Genomic DNA, 16788 nt, shown 5'->3' with positions numbered 1-16788 from the left:
CGATGAAGCTATTCTTGTCAAATGCCCTTAAAAGTCTGATCATGTGATGATGATGACTCGCTTGGTGACCGTTGTGTGATTATTGAGCCGCCATACATTGTAATTGGAATGGCAGAAAAAAGGTGGTATAGTGACAGGATTATAATGCAGAACGAAGATTCACATTATTAAATTAAAGAAGATGAAATATAATGGATCGAGTTGAGTATGTCTGAACGTAACCCCTTTAAAGAGAAGAGTGCAAAGAAGAGGAAAAGTCTACAGAGAAGAACTACTAATTCAAACCTCTGAATCAAAATTCGAGAACAATGCAAAATCAAAATCATATCAATTGCAATAAGCAATCACAGTATGTCACTGTAGGTGCTTGGATTGATGAGTTGGGTATCATTTTGGGAGCTATCTGGGATACTCATCATCACTAATTGAAACCTCTGAATCATCTAAACTTAAGTTGTCATCACCATAATATCCAGGGACTGAGGGTATTGGATGGCTCATAGATAAGTTACTTAACATTTGAACAACTTCACCCATTGTCGGTCTATCTTTAACCTTTTCTTGAACACACAGCAACGCAATGTGGATGCAATTAATTATATCAGGCACAGGACTTGAGATACCTCTCAGCATTGGATCTATTACATTTGAAAGAGACCCCTTTTTCCAATGCCTCCAAGACTGTAAGAACACACAAACTATTTATGTCAATTAAATGTGTTACTTATCTTTTCCAAAAAAAAATGTTACTCATATGCACGTTGATGGCACGGATATTCATACTTACATAGTTTATAAGATCATTCTTATGTCCATTTATAATTTGTAAGACTAACACTCCAAAATTAAATACATCAGTTTTAACAGAAATTTCACCATTCATCGCATACTCTGGGGCAAAATATGAGCTGCAATGTGAAGTGGAAAAATGTGTTACTCTAGTAAGTTGACTAATTGAATTGCTTTGTGGTGAATTACCTTCCACCTGAAAGTTAGTTTAGTATGGAGTACTTACCAGGTCCCCACGACTTTGTCTGTAGAGCCTTCAATTTCATCTAAAGCAAAGAACCAAGCAAGGCCAAAGTTTGTAACTTTTGGGTTCAAATCTGCATCTAGCAAAATCTTACTAGCATTGAGATTGCGATGTACAATGCGAAGACGAGAGTCTTCGTGCAGATAAACAAGCCCTTTGCCAATGCCTTCTATTATATTGTAGCGTCTCCCCCAATCCAAATATCCACATTTTATACGATCTGCATATCAATATTTGACTAATAACATATGGTTTCAAATTCCTAAACCAAACTTAAAGTCCAGTTTAATAAATATTTACCAAATAAAAATTCATCAAGGCCATGGGGAACAAATTCATAGACAAGAATCATTTCTCTTCCTTCTTGGCAGTAACCAAATAGCCTCACCAAATTCCTGTGTTGAATCCTAGCTAGTAAAGCCACCTCATTTTTAAAAATCTCTAGGAAATGCCTTGAACAGTCCAATACCTTCACAGCAACTTCTAGCTCATTTTTAAGTTTTCCCTAAATTATTCAAGAATTAATATAAATAACACTGAGTTATTGAAAATTGAAAATTAAAAATTTTATTAAATTGTAATGGTTAATTAAAATAGTAGTAAGGTTAATGTTAAATTTACCTTGTATACTACACCAAATGCCCCTTGTCCTAATATGTTTTCTCGAGAGAAGTTATTTGTTGCATTTTGTAAGGTAATCAATTCGTATTTTATTAGATGAGACTCCACAGAACTAATTTCAACACTTGAGCAAGATTCATCCACAGCTTCACATAGAAACCAAAAATGATCTTTTGAGAATATACTCATTAAGTTGAAAGTTAAAGACTTCACGGAACTTACTCTTCGCATAGCTTTTGGCCTTCTTCTGCATTTTCCTAAAGATGATTAAAAAAAAATTATAGATAACTGTTGGAGTTATATTGCAAACTAGATGTTACAGAATGTGTTTGCATTGATCAGTTTGGTATTACTTTGGATGCTACATACCTGACATATTGATCACTAATTGACTTCACATTTTTGGTAAACTGACTTGAAGCCTCTGAACTGATGCTGCCACGAATAAAAAGTCCAGGGTCTAGGGGTTCTGGAAGCCTCATAGATAAGTTATTTAGCATTTGAAGAACTTCAATCATTTTTGGTCTATCTGCAACACTTTCTTGAACACACAGCAAGGCAATGTGGATGCATTTTGTTATCTCATCCACTGGACTTGATATACCTTTCAACATAGAATCAATCACATTTGAAGTGGACCCATCTTTCCAATGTGTCCAAGCCTGTGAGAACACTCCAAGCTATTTATGTCAATTAAATTTGTTATTCATATGCATGCTGATACTGATATACATACTTACATAGCTTAAAAGGTCATCATTTCTAGATTCTCCATTTTGAAAACTAGAAATCCTATGTCCACTTATAATTTCCAGAATTAGCATTCCAAAACTATATACGTCTGATTTAATAGAAATTTCACCCAACAACGCATACTCAGGTGCCATATATCTGCTATAACATGAAGTGGATAAATGTATAAGTTTAACCAAATTATAATGCAATGCATTATGTTCCAACTGCAAATTCAATTAGTTTAGTAAGGAATTCTTACCTGGTTCTCATGATTCTGCTTGTCGAGATGTGGATTTTGTCTGAAGTAAACAACTTGGACATGTCAAAGTCCACAATCTTTGGGTTCAAATCTTCATCTAGTAAAACATTACTAGCTTTGAGATTGCAATGAATAATGCGAATATAAGAGCCTTCGTGCAGATAGACAAGCCCTCTGGCAATGCATTCTATTATTTTGTAACGTCTTTCCCAACCCAAACATTCACGTTTTACCGGATCTGCATGCCAACATTTAACTAGAAAGGCATGGCATCAAATTCTCAAATCAAAGTGAAGCACATGTTTGAGATCTATTACCAAATAAAAAATTGTCAAGGCTGCCATTGGGAACAAATTCATATACAAGAAGCACTTCTTTTCCTTCCAAGCTAAAACCAAGAAGCCTGACCAAATTCCTGTGTTGAAACTTGACCATTAAAGTGACCTCATTTTTAAATTCTTGACTACCTCCCTTTAAGTTTTGATACAACTTCTTCACAGCAACTTGTTGTCCGTTTTCAAATGTACCCTAAAATATTCCCGAATAAATATTAAAAAGAAAATAAATTAATGAGTTATAGAAAAACATGGGATACAGAGAGTTTAAAGAAGACAGAAGGAAGCAAGAAATCAGATCCAGAAGTTTTTAAATTCTTCAAGCATGCTACAACATACAAAATCATGGAACTATAAATTGGCTGAAACAAATGTGGCTTATTAAATGTAGTAAAAATATTAGTCCATGCATGCCAAAGCGAAAACAGAGGAAACGTTAATAACCACGTAAATGCTAAATTTACCTTGTATACGACACCAAAACCTCCTTCTCCTATCTTGTTTGTCTTAGAGAAATTATTTGTAGCATTCTGAATAGTGATGAAATCATACTCCATAGACTCCTCCGAAAAACTAATTTCTTCCGAATCAGCTTCACACAGACAACAAGAACGATATGATCTTTTGAGATTCAACGCACAACTAGTAACTATGAATCTTAATAAACAATAAAACATGTTTTAAAGTCAAGGGTATTAACAAATAACAATTAGGCTGCAATTTAAAGTGGAGCTTACAGTTTTCATAACGTTTGGGCTTCCTTCCCTTCATTTTTCTTAAGATTTGGAAACCAATCCATTTCAGGGAATCCATAAAAACTAAAATCAAGATTAGGAGAACACTGGAAAAAAATATATATAATTATGAAGTTTAAGTAGAAGAATAATCAAAAATGAAAACGCAAATCGAAACAAATTAATACCACAGATAAGACCAGCATTCACAGTCGTCTGCTAGAATTCCCTGAGCTGCAACTGCATCATATCATCGTCCCAGAAGGCTTGCAGAAGCTTCCCGGCAGAAGTTTTGGATACTACCATTTACTATTCAACAGATATTTCTTTTTGGCTCTTTATTTACTATTACTCATTTACTATTGACCAGCTGTTTACGCGCTTTGTGCTGAATGTGGGCCCACCAAAAATACTTCTTCTCATCTTCTCAACAAATTCTTAAATTTTGTTTAATAAATTTTAAAAATTTAAAAAAAAATGGTATATGTTAAAATTTTGAGTTAGAAAATTACATTTTTGATCCTATGACAGTTGGGGTATTTAGAACTTTTCTTAAATTTTGTTTAATAAATTTTAAAAATTTAGAGTTTCAAATTTGTGAAACAGTCTGCGATTCAAGTTTTCGATAACATTATTAGGAAATTTGTTTCTATGTCTGACTGTAAGGAATGTTTGTACATTCCATTAATCTTTCTTGTAAACGTTTCCGCTTATGATTCAATGAATTAATCTCGAGAGATTATTATCAAAAAAAAAAGAGTTAATTTCAGCAATGGTCCTCCGACTATCTTAATTTTTCAAAATTAGTCACCGACTTTTAATTTTGACAATTTAAGTGCCTTGACTTTTAAATTATTTCCAATGTTGGTACTTTCTTCAAATTTTGATTAAGCTAAGGTCAAATGAATGATTAATTTGTCGTTCACATGTTTAGTGTATTATTACTCATATTTTACCTGTCTTATCGGCTATATATATAAAGTGAAGTGTGCCATTATTGAGCACACAGGCAGTCCCCAACTTGCCCGTATTTTCCTTGTGTCTGCGTTTTGGAAGAACAAGTTCCATACGGCCTTGGTGTATGAGTTGCTGAGGCATAAAGCCAATGAAGCAGTGTGTTGGAAGTTTACATGGAGACCTTGTATTCCTCGCAAGTTTTCTTTCATATTGTGGCTCGCCCTTTGGAATCGCTTGAAAACAAAAGATAGGCTGTTCTTGCCTGATTTTGAATCTGACTGCTCACTGTGCATTGGACAAAAAGAATCAACTAACCATCTCTTTTTTAGATGTTATTTCTCTCAACAGGTTTGGAGCAAAATAAGGGAGTCTTTTGGCTTCCCTAGGAATACCATTGCCATTCGCAGCTCAATAAAATGGATTAGGAGGTTGTTCAAGGGATCACGCAGACATTCCAAAGCTGTTTACATTGCTCTTGCGTGCACTGTTTACCATCTTTGGAGAGTTAGAAACCTTGTCATTCATGATTCGGTTAGACCCACTCTGGATGGTCTTGTTAATTGTATTGCAACTGATGTTCTTAGAGTTGCCTCTTCTGTTCGGTTGTAATTTCCCAGTTGTTTTCAAAAAAAAAAAAAAAAAAACAATACAAAACAAACAAAAACAAAAAAAAAAAAAACAAAAAAAAAAGAGTTCTTTTCTGGTTCCTACCTATCCAACATGGCTAACAGCTCTTTTTCCTATCCTTACATGCTTAGTTGGAAGTTTGTTTCCTTGGTAGGATGTTCGTGGTAGTCTCCCCCTGCTTTCTTTTTCTGTCCTCTTTAACTTTTCTGTGATGTAGCTGTACATACTTGCTGGTGAAGGGTGTAGTTTTCGCGGTGGATGGAAAGTAATAGGTGGTAAAACGGGAAGAAGTTCCCGAGTATCGTTCTCAAAGGATGGCAAGGAGGGAATTCAAGCGGTAATGGGATTAAGCACAAGAGTGTTTAGTGTTTGAAAGCTAACCCAAACATAGGTAAGAAAGGTGCATGAAACATAAGGAAAATAAGGAACAAACAAAGGAAACAATTAAGTGGAAAGGAGGATTTGGATATTGCAACTCATATAGGTATCCTTGATTTCCTAAGATACTAGGCTAGCAACACTTAGATAATGAAAATGAGGCAAGACAACTATGCCAACGCCACTCTCGTGGTCATTGGCCTATCATCTAGTCCATAGTCCCATTCTCATGGCAACTAGGCTAGGTGAGGCAAATTATCGAACACATGGTGTGCTATTTGCCTTCCAATCCCCCTTTTCTCAAAGGTGGGAAGGAAACGTGCTAGGCTAGGCTAAGGAGTATCCCTACTCTCGTAGGTGAGACTCCTTCTCCAAACACCTCTCATATAGGTTGATCATTCCCACACAAGAGTCAAAGAAGATCACCATTCACACAATCAAACTCATAATCAAAGCAATTGCAAAACTTAATTGATCAATTCAAAGCTCAAGAATATCCATACAACATTGCTCAATCCAAATCCACAAAGATCTATCTAATCATACTTGAAATTGAAATAGCAAAAGGCAAAAGTAATGACAAGAAATTAAAAGGAAGACTTAGCTAGGAATTGAACTTTGAATTTGAACTTGAACTTGAAATTGAACTTTAATCTTGAACTTGAATGTAGATCACAATCTTGCAACAATGGAATTCTTCTCTAATTCTAATCTAAACTAAGAATTGCAATGTGGAGTGAATTGGGAATGTGGAGTGAATTGGGGGAGATCTCTCTAGGCTAATCCTAGAGAGAGAAATATTCTAAAGAGATCTAAAATTGAAGTGTGATGGATCCCCTGAAAAATGGCTCAATTCCCCTTTTAAATCTCGCTCAACCGCCAATTTTCCGCGCTGGACGCACGGGTGGACGCACGCTGGACGCGCGTCCACTGGGGCGTCCACTGCGCGTCCACTGCGTTTCTGCTGCGTTTCTGCTGCACAGACTTCAACTTCAGAGAGCTGCTTGGTGGACGCGTGCTGGACGCGCGCGTCCACTGCGCGTCCACAGCAGACTGCTGTTCTGCTGTGCGAGAATCAGAGAGCGAAAAGTTGGACGCAAGGGTGGACGCATGGTGGACGCGCGTTGGACGCGTGTCCACTGGGGCGTCCACTGGGCGTCCATGGTGTATTTCGCACTCCAACTTCGACTCGTGAATCCTTCTTCAAAATCTAGCCATTTTTTGCCTTTTTGCCCATCTTTTTACCTACAAAATGATTAACCAAGTGTGGAACGGGGTCCAATGGCAATATGAAGCATTCTAACGCAATAAAGGGACAAATCAAACACAAAAGCTACGAATTGTGCACTAGACGATCCGATAACAACCTTATAAAGATGGCATCTTTTGCACTTATCAGCTGGTTTGTTTTGTTCCATGCTATCTCTTTGCCCCTCTTCTTTATGGCTTGTCAACCTTGCTGGGCAATCTTTTTTGTCCCATCTGTTTTTCAGCCTTCTTTCTATGATCAGCCCGCTTCATGACCTCTCCCTTTTTTCTTAAGCTTTTTTTGGCAGCAGTCTTTGCCTTGTTGAGTCTAGTTAGCCTTCCTTGCTTTCATGGTCTTTGCCCCTTGATTTCTTTGGGAGTTACTTTTCTTCCTTCCCTGGCTGCTTCTCCTTCTTAAAAAAAAAAAAAATCTTTCTGCCTTCTTTCTTGAGTCACCAGCCTAGCTGGGTGCTCTTTTTCCCTTTATCTCTTGTTTTGTGCTGCCCGCTTTTGGCTTCTTTCCCCCCTTTGCTGTTTTTGTTTTCCTTCCCTTTCTCTAGTATAGGCTCTTGCTGTTTCTTGGTTACTTGGATCTTTTTGCTGGTTTCCAGGGTATGCCCCGTGTAGTTTTGTAAATTGCTTTAGTCCCTTGCTCTCTTTTTTGACATACTACGTTTTTTCCTCTGCTTGATATGTTTATCTGCGTTTCCTTTTAGCTGGATTCCGGGGTATGCCCCGAGTACTTGTATTTTTGGCTCTGAGTTGGCTACTGTTTTGTGTGAGCAGCAACTCCTCTCCTGATACAGCACTGCATGGCTTTATTTCTGCTGGTTTTTTTATCTTGGGCTAGGTTAAGTGGGGATTGTCCACGTAGTGCCCAATGTGCTAGTTTTGCTTTCTGTTGGTTTTTATCATGATCCTTTGATAGTGTTGCTTTGCTGGTTGGATGATCTGCTATATCTTTCCCATGTGGGGGTTGAAATAGCCATCATCCTTATACATCTAGGTTCAGTCATGACTTTGTTTTTTGGTAGGCAGGAATGGATTCAGTAATTTTTTATCCTTTCCTGCTCTTCTCTTACTTCTTGTTTTCCCGTATTTGTATTGTGCTTTCGGGTATATAATACACATTTACATTTACCCAAAAAAAAAATATATATATATATATATAATCTCAGTGGAAATCATAATCGAAGCCATATAATCAGCCAATGAACGTTCCAAAAACTAAAAAAAACTTCAGCTAGATGGAGAATAGTATGAAGAACAAATTCTCAGACAAATATCACAGTTACAAAAACAATACAGAACTAAAGGCAATAGCAATGAGCAAGCACATGATGTGCTTGAATTGTTGATGAATTTGGTATGACTTTGGATGCTACCTGGGAAACTGCTCACTAATTGACATCTCGTTTCTGGTAGACTGGTTCGACGCCTCTGAATTAATGTTGCTATGGATAAAAAATCCTGGGGCTATAGGTATTGGAAGGCTCATGGTTAAGTTACTTAGCATTTGAAGAACTTCACCCATTGTTGGTCTGTCTGTAACATTTTCTTGAACGCACAGCAACGCAATGTGGATGCATTTTGTTATCTCATGCACTGGACTCGATGTACCTCTCAGCATTGGATCTATCACATTTGAAGCAGATCCATCTTTCCAATGAGTCCAAGCCTGTAACAACATTATATTCACAACTTATTTATGTCAATATAATTAATTTCTTACTTATATGCACATCAGTACTAATACTCATACTTACATAGCTCAGAAGGTCTTTCATAGATTCTTCGTTTTGAAAATGACTATTCTTCTCTCCGCTTATAATTTCCAAGACTAACACTCCAAAACTATATACGTCTGATCTAACAGAAAATAGGCCTTGGCGTACATACTCCGGTGCCATATATCCACTATAATGTGAAGGGTTGAGTGTGTTACTCCAGTATTTGATTAATCAAGTTACTTTGTAATGTATAATCTTCCGGCTAAATTTAGATTAGTATATATAGAGTACTTACTAGGTACCAACGATTCTGCTGGTAGAGCCTTGAGTTTCATCTAAAGTAAATAATCTAGCTGTGCCAAAGTCAGCAATCTTTGGATTCAAATCTACATCTAGTAGAATGTTACTAGCTTTGAGATCACGATGAATAATGCGAAGACGAGAGTCTTCGTGCAAATAGACAAGTCCTCTAGCAATGCTTTCTATGATCTTGTAGCGTTTCCCCCAATCCAAATATCCACGTTTTACTGGATCTGAAATGCAACATTTAACTGATAAGATATGGATTCAAATTCCTAAATCAAAGTGAGACAAGTTTGAGAACTATTACCAAATAAAATGTTGTCAAGGCCGCCATTCGGAACAAATTCATAAATAAGAATCATTTCTCTTCCTTCCTGGCAGTAACCAAGCAACCTCACCAAATTCCTGTGTTGAAGCCTAGCCATTAAAGCCACCTCATTTTTAAATTCTAAATTACCTTGCATTGAATTTTCAGATAACCTCTTCACAGCAACTTCTAATCCGTTTCGAAGTTCACCCTGAATTATTTTGGAGTTCATATTAAAAAAAAAAAAAAAAAAAACAAATATTGCGTTATATAACACTTTAATAAATAGTAATTGTTAGATTTTACCTTATATACCGGTCCAAATCCTCCTTCTCCTAACTTATTTCCTTCAGAGAAGTTATTTGTTGCATTTTGTAGAGTAATCAAATCATATTTCAAAGACTCCACAACACTAATTTCATCAGTAGAGCTAGTTTCTTCGAGAGCTTCACATAGAAACCAAGAACAATCTTTTGAGATTCAACTCAATCATTAAATTAAAGTCAAGACTCAAGCGTATGAACAATTGGGTAAGAATTTAAAATCAAATTGGAACTTACTCTTCACATAGCTATTGGCCTTCCTTTTTTGCAATTTTCTATAGATGATAAAAATGCATATAGCAATCCCGATAAGACCCGCAACAATGCAAACAACAATAATGATGACTGTTTTATTATTACCATCTGGCCCTGCAAAACCAAAATCTTTGGATTATTTGCAGATAAGAAATGTACTTGACATGCTATAGGAGTTTTCCAGATGAAGTTAAGGAGAGACAAAATTGTATTCCCAAAATTTTAATTGCACGATCATATAAGCACGTAGTTACTAGGTGGGAGACTATGGATAAAGACACAGGACCGAGTCCTATTACCTACGGACAATACGATGAGTTCCTTGTGGACACACAGACACTGGTCCTCTCAACTAGAGTACTATTGAGTTACCGTGATTTATTCCTCGACTATCTTACTGGGATAGGCGAGGTTTTTGCCTTTTGTGGGCGTGTAAGACTTGTACAAAAGCTTACCTGGCGGTGGCCGTGGAGGTGGAGGCGGAGGTGTTGAAACAGATTGATTTATGAGGGTGTTACTGAAGAAAGTGCTATTCTCATAGCGAAAAAAGCAGTTGGGACGAAGTACTCTTGCCCCTTTCTTGCCTTTACCATCCGAGCTATTCCATACAGCGGTGGCGTTGTTTAGACAATCAGTGCAATCTTGAACAGATAAATCAGGGGAGCACTGCATATACGCATATATGGTCTCGCTCTCTGGCCCCGGTGTACTATCAGCTGCATATTTGAGGAATTGATCGCCATTTGCGGCTCTTCCTCTTAGGCCATTTACCAGATTTGTCAAATCTTCATTGAACTCAACAGCATTCTCATCAGTGAGTAGCCATTCACTATTTTGTTCTTTTACAGGAGTGGTTTGCCAAGAACCACCTAAGATAGATTTATCCGAGTAATATATACTGCAGATATTGTACCATGCGAATGCCTCCTTCTGAGTAGGACACCAACCTATAATCCTCCGAGCAGTATCATTAACACAGCCACGACATAGATTAATGTCGGCATCCCCTCTGCACAGCGCAATAGCGCTAGCCCTGTCTGAGTCTTGCCCAATGGAATCATTATAGAATCCATAGTTATTTAGTTTGTCTGAGAGGGATGAGACTAGTGTTTTAAGGTTGTTGCTGTATGTGCTGCCTCCACTGTAAGTCCCACTCTCTCCGCATTCATGCCATTCAAAATTCACATCATAATCATCGGCAGCCATGGCACAAACATGCAAACTGAAGATTAGGAAAACAACAATAATCCATTTCTGGAAATCTTCCATCACCACACCCCCAGAAGATCAGATCTGCAGTTAAGGATTAAAGCAAACTAGTGAAAATTATAAGAATTCAGAAAAGGTCAAAACAGTACATTGTGACTCAGAACTCAGAAGACAAGTTCTTTTACTACACGTTTTGATGGCGCGAAGTTGGTCGCCAACCGACCGCGTCCAATTTGTGGTCCTTGTGGAAAAATGCAATTATGCAAATGCGTCGAAGCTAAGTCTGCGAGAATCCGATGAACGTCACATCACTGAACACTACTGATCTAGCAGCCACACGTAATTATTTATCGCCAACTGTCTGTCCCAGAAATTTATTCCCTTTTCCACCACGAGCTTGTGGACAAAGGATGTAAATGCCAATTCAAACACTACTACATTCACAGAAATTTCCACACACATTCTTCTTGTTGAACTAGTAGATTCATATTAATTATTATTAATGTTGATTTCAGAATACATTTTGTATACTCCGTATTAATTAATTATGCGTTGTATGTATGTATGTGTTCTTCCTTTTGAAAAGATAAATTCTTCAACATACTCATAACTTCCAAGTTCCAAGGCTGATACATACATACTATGGAGCTAAATAAATAACCAGTGACGATAATAATTATAGTTATGAACTTATGATGAAAAGTATTCCAATTGAGAATATTACTAGCACTATTTGTACACTTTAATAGCATGATTTACCCAGAAAATGACTGCAATGTATAAAACAGGACAAAATCAAGATGTTACAAACTACTAAACACCAAAACCATATGCAGATTAAACAGAGCAGCCAATGAACACTCCAAAAAATAAAAACTCCATAACATATATATTAGCAGCAAGATGGAAAATAGTATGAAGAACAAACTCTCAGACAAATATTATCACAATTACAAAAAACAATACAGAACTAAGAGCAAAAGCAATGAGCAACCACAGGATGTGCTTGAATTGATCAGTTTGGTATCACTCTAGATGCTATCTGGGAAACTGTTCACTTATTGACATCTCATTTCTTGTAGAGTTGTTCGACGCCTCTGAACTAACGCTGCTATGGATAAAAAATCCAGGGGCTAAGGGTACTGGAAGGCTCATAGTTAAGTTACTTAACATTTGAAGAACTTCAGTCATTGTTGGTCTATCTGCAACATTTTCTTGAACACACAACAAGGCAATGTGGATGCATTTTGTAATCTCATGCCCTGGACTTGATGTACCCCTCAGCATTGGATCCATAACATTTGAAGCAGACCCACCTTTCCAATGCGTCCAAGCCTGTAACAACACTCACAAGTTATTTATGTCAATATAACAATTTGTTACTCATATACACATCAGGATTGACATTCATACTTACATAGCTTAGAAGGTCTTTCATAGATTCTCCTTTTTGAAAATCGATATTCTTTTGTCCGCTTATAATTTCCAGGACTAACACTCCAAAACTATATACGTCCGATCTAAGAGAAAATAAGCCTTGCCATGCATACTCCGGTGCCATATATCCACTGCAATGCGAAGTGGTTGAATGTGTTACTCTAGTATTTGACTAATAAATTAAAATTACTTTGTAGTGCATCATCTTCCAGCTAAAAATTAGATTAGTAGAGTACTTACTATGTTCCGACGATTCTGCTTGTAGACCCTTGAGTTTCATCTAAAGTAAACAACCTAGCCATGCCAAAATCTGCAATTTTTGGATTCAAATCTTCATCTAGTAGAATGTTACTTGCTTTGAGATCACGATGAATAATACGAAGACGAGAGTCTTCATGCAGATAAACAAGCCCTCTGCTAATGCCTTCTATAATTTTGTAACGCCTCCCCCAATTCAAATATCCACGTTTTATTGGATCTAAAAGACAACATTTAACTAATAAAATATGGATTCAAATTTCTAAACAAAAGGGAAACACGGGTTTGAGAACTATATTACCAAATAAAATGTGGTCAAGGCCGCCATTGGGAACAAATTCATAGACGAGAATCATTTCTCTTCCTTCCTGGCAGTAACCAAGCAGCCTTACCAAATTCCTGTGCTGAAGCCTTGCCATTAAAGCCATCTCATTTTTAAATTCTAGATTACCTTGCCTTGAATTTTCTGATAATCTCTTCACCGCAATTTCTAGCCCGTTTTCAAGTTTACCCTAATTATTATTGAAATAATATTTTACTAAAAAAAATGAATTATAGAATATAAAATATCATTATAACTATTAATTAGTAAAGTTAATACTAAATTTACCTTGTATACAGGTCCAAAACCTCCTTCTCCTAACTTGTTTGCTTCAGAGAAGTTATTTGTGGCATTTTGTATGGTGTTCAAATCATATTTGAGGGACTCCACGGTACTAATTTCAACAGTAGAGCTAGTTTCTTCTAGACCTTCACATAGAAACCAAGAATAATCTTTTGAGATTCAACTCAAACATTAAAGTTAAGTTTATGAACAATTATGTTACAATTTAAAATCTAATTGAAACTTACTCTTTACAGGGCTATTGGCCTTCCTTTTCTGCCTTTTTCTTAAGATGACAAAAATGCAAATAGCAACCCCGATAAGACCCGCAGCAATGGCAACTACAATTACAATAATGATGACTGTTTTATTACCATCTGACGACCCTGCAGAAATAAAATCTTCGGATTATTTGCAGATAAGTGTAGTGTTGACAAGCTAGAAGTATTCCAAGTGCAGGTAACAAGGATGACTTTACTGTTATATTACCATCCTTCCCTGTCCAAAAAAACTTTAATCTCACAATGATATAAGCATGTAAGAATTTACTATACAAAACTTTGAACTTCTCGGCAAATTATTATGTGGACCTAGGTTCACTTTGTAAGGCGTACTCCGATCTAAAAATACACAATTTATATATTGAATGTTTACAATTTACATACTGAATGTTTACAATTTTTATATACTGAATGTTCACAATTTACATATTAAATGTTCACCATTTTATTCCCTAAATGTTCACAATTTAAAAAGTGTGAACATTTAGTATATAAATTGTGTATTTTGATTCGACCTTGCAAAGGTGGACCTGGGTCCATGTCATAACTACTGGCAGAAGTGTATGTGGAAATAATGGATCCTTTGTGTGTAAAGTTAATGAAAGGGGCTAATTAGAGGCTTTTGGACGATTCACGGTTTACTACCTCTTTTGTCAACTCTTGGACAGGTTTTGGGCACTTAAGATTTTTTTTTTTTTGAAAATGGGCACTTAAGATTAATCTAATGTAAACTAAAAAACTTAATGTAACAAAAAAAAAAAAGAAGAGAAAATTGTAATTTATGCCTCTCCATAATATGTCAGTTATCAATGTCACTCTTAAATTATTAGTGGTGCAAATGTTGTCCCTCAATTTTCAAAATGGTACATATATTGCATGAGGGGCAATATATGTACTATTTTGAAAATTGAGGGGCAACATTTACATTTGAGAGGGGCAATATATGTATTGTTTTGAATATTGAGGGATAACATTTTCACCACTAATAATTCAAGAATCACATTGATAGGGCATAAATTACAATTTTTCCCAAAAAAATAAAAATCACCTGATGGTAGTGCTGATGGTGGTGGTGTTGAAACAGATTCATTTATCAGCGAGGTACCGAAGAAGCTGCTAATCTCATAGCGAAAAAAGCAGCTGGGACGCAGTACTCTTGCCCCTATCCTCCCATTCCCCTCCGATTTATTCCACAGATCGATAGCAGTGTTTATACAATCAGTGCAATCCCGAACAGATAAATCAGGGGTGCACTGCACATATGAAAATATAGTCTGTTGGTCCGGTCCACTCGTAATATCAGCCGCGTACTTAAGGAATGGACCGCCGCCAGCGGCTTGAGTTCTGAGGCGGTCTACCATAACCGTCAAATTTCCATTAAACTGGGCAGGATTCTTGAGACTGATGCTACTAAATTGAGTAATTTCAGGAGTGGTTCTCAGGGAACCTAGGATGGATTCATCGGAGTAATATATGCTGCAGATGTTGTACCACCGGAATGCCTCCTTCTGAGTTGGACACCATTCTAGAATCCTCCGAGCATTATCACTGACACAGTCTCGACAAAGATTAATATCGGCATCCCCTCTGCACAGCACAATAGCACTAACCCTGTCTGATCCTTGCCCAACGGAACCGTTGTAGAATCCATATTCATTTACGTTGTTTGAGAGGGATGGTAAAAGGTTGTCCAGGTTCTTCTGGTATGCGCTGTCCCGACTGTAAGTCCCGTTGGTTCCACAACTATGCCATTCGTAATTAATATCTATATCTTCAGCGGCGGTGGCACAAACATGTAAACTCAAGATTAAGAAAACAACAATCCATTTCTGGAAATCCATGACCTGCAGACAAGCTAAGGATTAAAAACTAGTGAAAATAAGAATGCAAACTACATAGTACTAAGTTTCAATAAGCTACGTACGGACAGGACATATTCAACCTGAATCATAAAGGTAGATGAAATTACACGTACAAGTTTCTCTCTGTCGCCAACTGACCCTGTCCACGAGCTTATTATGGAATAATGATGAGTGTCAGGATTCTTCCTTTTTCTTATAAAGAGGTAAACCATATATATGACGGGCTCGTAATTATAAACCTAACCACCTGACCAAGTTGGTGGGGTTCTTGGATGTTAGAATTATATTTTTCTTGTATCTTGAACTGGCTGAAATCTTATTTTTATATTACGGAGTATAAAAGAAGGAGAAGTTAGGGTGTGCTTGGTTTACAGGTTTTGATAGAAGGTATGTGTATCAAAAGGATTGTTATTGTTTGGTTGACAAGTTTTTAGAATATAACTATGGATTTGAAGTACCCCATTAATTGAAAAAAACATACTCTTATTAAATAAGGATTTCATTTCTCTTCCTCATTTCTTCCCCAACTATTAATAATCATTTCCATTCCACCATACTACCAAACATGCAAAATGTTTTCAAAATCCATTACCCTTACCAAGTTATATCAATGTTTTTAATCTTTGAGTTGTTAACAAAATGAATCTTATGGTCTTTTTGTCAATGGTTTTGTCAAAATTTTAGGTACTCTTCAAAAATCTAAATTGTCATAAAAAAAACATATGACTTTTTCTTGAACTAACCTAAATGACTTTTTCTTCAAATATTCCCATGAAGCTTGAAAATTACGGAGTAAGTTTGATGAACCTTCATCCCATGTAAAAAAAAAAAAACAAATGACTTTTTCTTGAACCTAAAAGACTAGCATGGTGGAAAATACTCAATTAGGAAACCCAATGAGCTTTTTGTTCAGAATTGAGAAGGAAGTCTTGTTTTGTCTCATATTACTATTTTTTTTATTAGTGCTGAAAGGGAGTGGGTTCGAGCCTCAGTGGAGGCATGCTTCACTACACTCACAAAATTTAACTCTTGTTTACTAATGTTGATTTCAAACCTTTTTATTCTTTTTTCATTTGGATTGACAAAAATGATAATGATATATTGAAAATTTTTGTTTAGTTACCGGCCTTTCCATTGTCATAAATTTTGTATATTTATACCTCAAAATGAAGAATGGAAAATGAGAGTTTTATTATCAAATGTTCCCATGATGTTTGAAAACGGAGTAAGTTTTTGAAAAGGTTTTGATGAACCTTTATCCCATGTAAAAAAAAAAAAAAAAAAAAAAAAAC

The 16788-nt window shown here is 36.4% G+C and overlaps 3 protein-coding genes across 10 annotated transcripts; all 3 read right to left on the bottom strand.

Annotated features, from left to right (window-relative positions):
- Positions 1-205: 205 nt before the first annotated feature.
- On the bottom strand, positions 206-4020 carry LOC116030237 (putative receptor-like protein kinase At4g00960). 5 transcript variants are annotated; one of them, XM_031272414.1, is made up of 13 exons: positions 3906-3947; positions 3721-3824; positions 3448-3575; positions 2966-3176; positions 2649-2886; positions 2395-2548; positions 2024-2316; positions 1877-1911; positions 1655-1800; positions 1334-1538; positions 1016-1253; positions 788-908; positions 206-681 (listed from the first exon to the last, which is right to left on the bottom strand). In XM_031272414.1, the coding sequence occupies exons 2-13, from the start codon at positions 3794-3796 to the stop codon at positions 400-402; spliced, it is 2127 nt and encodes a 708-aa protein (XP_031128274.1). In that variant the 5' UTR covers positions 3797-3824; positions 3906-3947; the 3' UTR covers positions 206-399. The 5 variants fall into 5 exon arrangements, with proteins under 5 accessions (XP_031128274.1, XP_031128275.1, XP_031128277.1 ...); XM_031272415.1 differs by having other exon boundaries at positions 2395-2545; positions 3906-3945; XM_031272416.1 differs by having other exon boundaries at positions 557-681; positions 877-908; positions 3906-4020.
- Positions 4021-8107: 4087 nt separating this feature from the next.
- On the bottom strand, positions 8108-11260 carry LOC116030241 (putative receptor-like protein kinase At4g00960). 3 transcript variants are annotated; one of them, XM_031272426.1, is made up of 8 exons: positions 11245-11260; positions 10301-11138; positions 9828-9959; positions 9574-9713; positions 9268-9478; positions 8953-9190; positions 8694-8844; positions 8108-8605 (listed from the first exon to the last, which is right to left on the bottom strand). In XM_031272426.1, the coding sequence occupies exons 2-8, from the start codon at positions 11112-11114 to the stop codon at positions 8309-8311; spliced, it is 1983 nt and encodes a 660-aa protein (XP_031128286.1). In that variant the 5' UTR covers positions 11115-11138; positions 11245-11260; the 3' UTR covers positions 8108-8308. The 3 variants fall into 3 exon arrangements, with proteins under 3 accessions (XP_031128286.1, XP_031128288.1, XP_031128285.1); XM_031272428.1 differs by lacking the exon at positions 11245-11260 and having other exon boundaries at positions 9268-9365; positions 9441-9478; positions 10301-11233; XM_031272425.1 differs by lacking the exon at positions 11245-11260 and having other exon boundaries at positions 10301-11233.
- Positions 11261-11910: 650 nt separating this feature from the next.
- On the bottom strand, positions 11911-15739 carry LOC116030238 (cysteine-rich receptor-like protein kinase 10). 2 transcript variants are annotated; one of them, XM_031272421.1, is made up of 8 exons: positions 15610-15739; positions 14683-15478; positions 13602-13739; positions 13360-13499; positions 13051-13261; positions 12732-12969; positions 12472-12622; positions 11911-12389 (listed from the first exon to the last, which is right to left on the bottom strand). In XM_031272421.1, exons 1-8 carry the CDS (start codon positions 15706-15708, stop codon positions 12093-12095), a joined length of 2070 nt encoding a protein of 689 aa, XP_031128281.1. In that variant the 5' UTR covers positions 15709-15739; the 3' UTR covers positions 11911-12092. The 2 variants fall into 2 exon arrangements, with proteins under 2 accessions (XP_031128281.1, XP_031128280.1); XM_031272420.1 differs by having other exon boundaries at positions 15577-15737.
- Between the last annotated feature and the right edge of the window lie 1049 nt (positions 15740-16788).

Source organism: Ipomoea triloba, chromosome 9 (genome assembly GCF_003576645.1).
Source record: "Ipomoea triloba cultivar NCNSP0323 chromosome 9, ASM357664v1".
Lineage (NCBI taxonomy): Eukaryota > Viridiplantae > Streptophyta > Magnoliopsida > Solanales > Convolvulaceae > Ipomoea > Ipomoea triloba.
The sequence above is the reverse complement of the archived record's forward strand: the minus strand, read 5'-3'. Positions and strand labels throughout refer to the sequence as shown.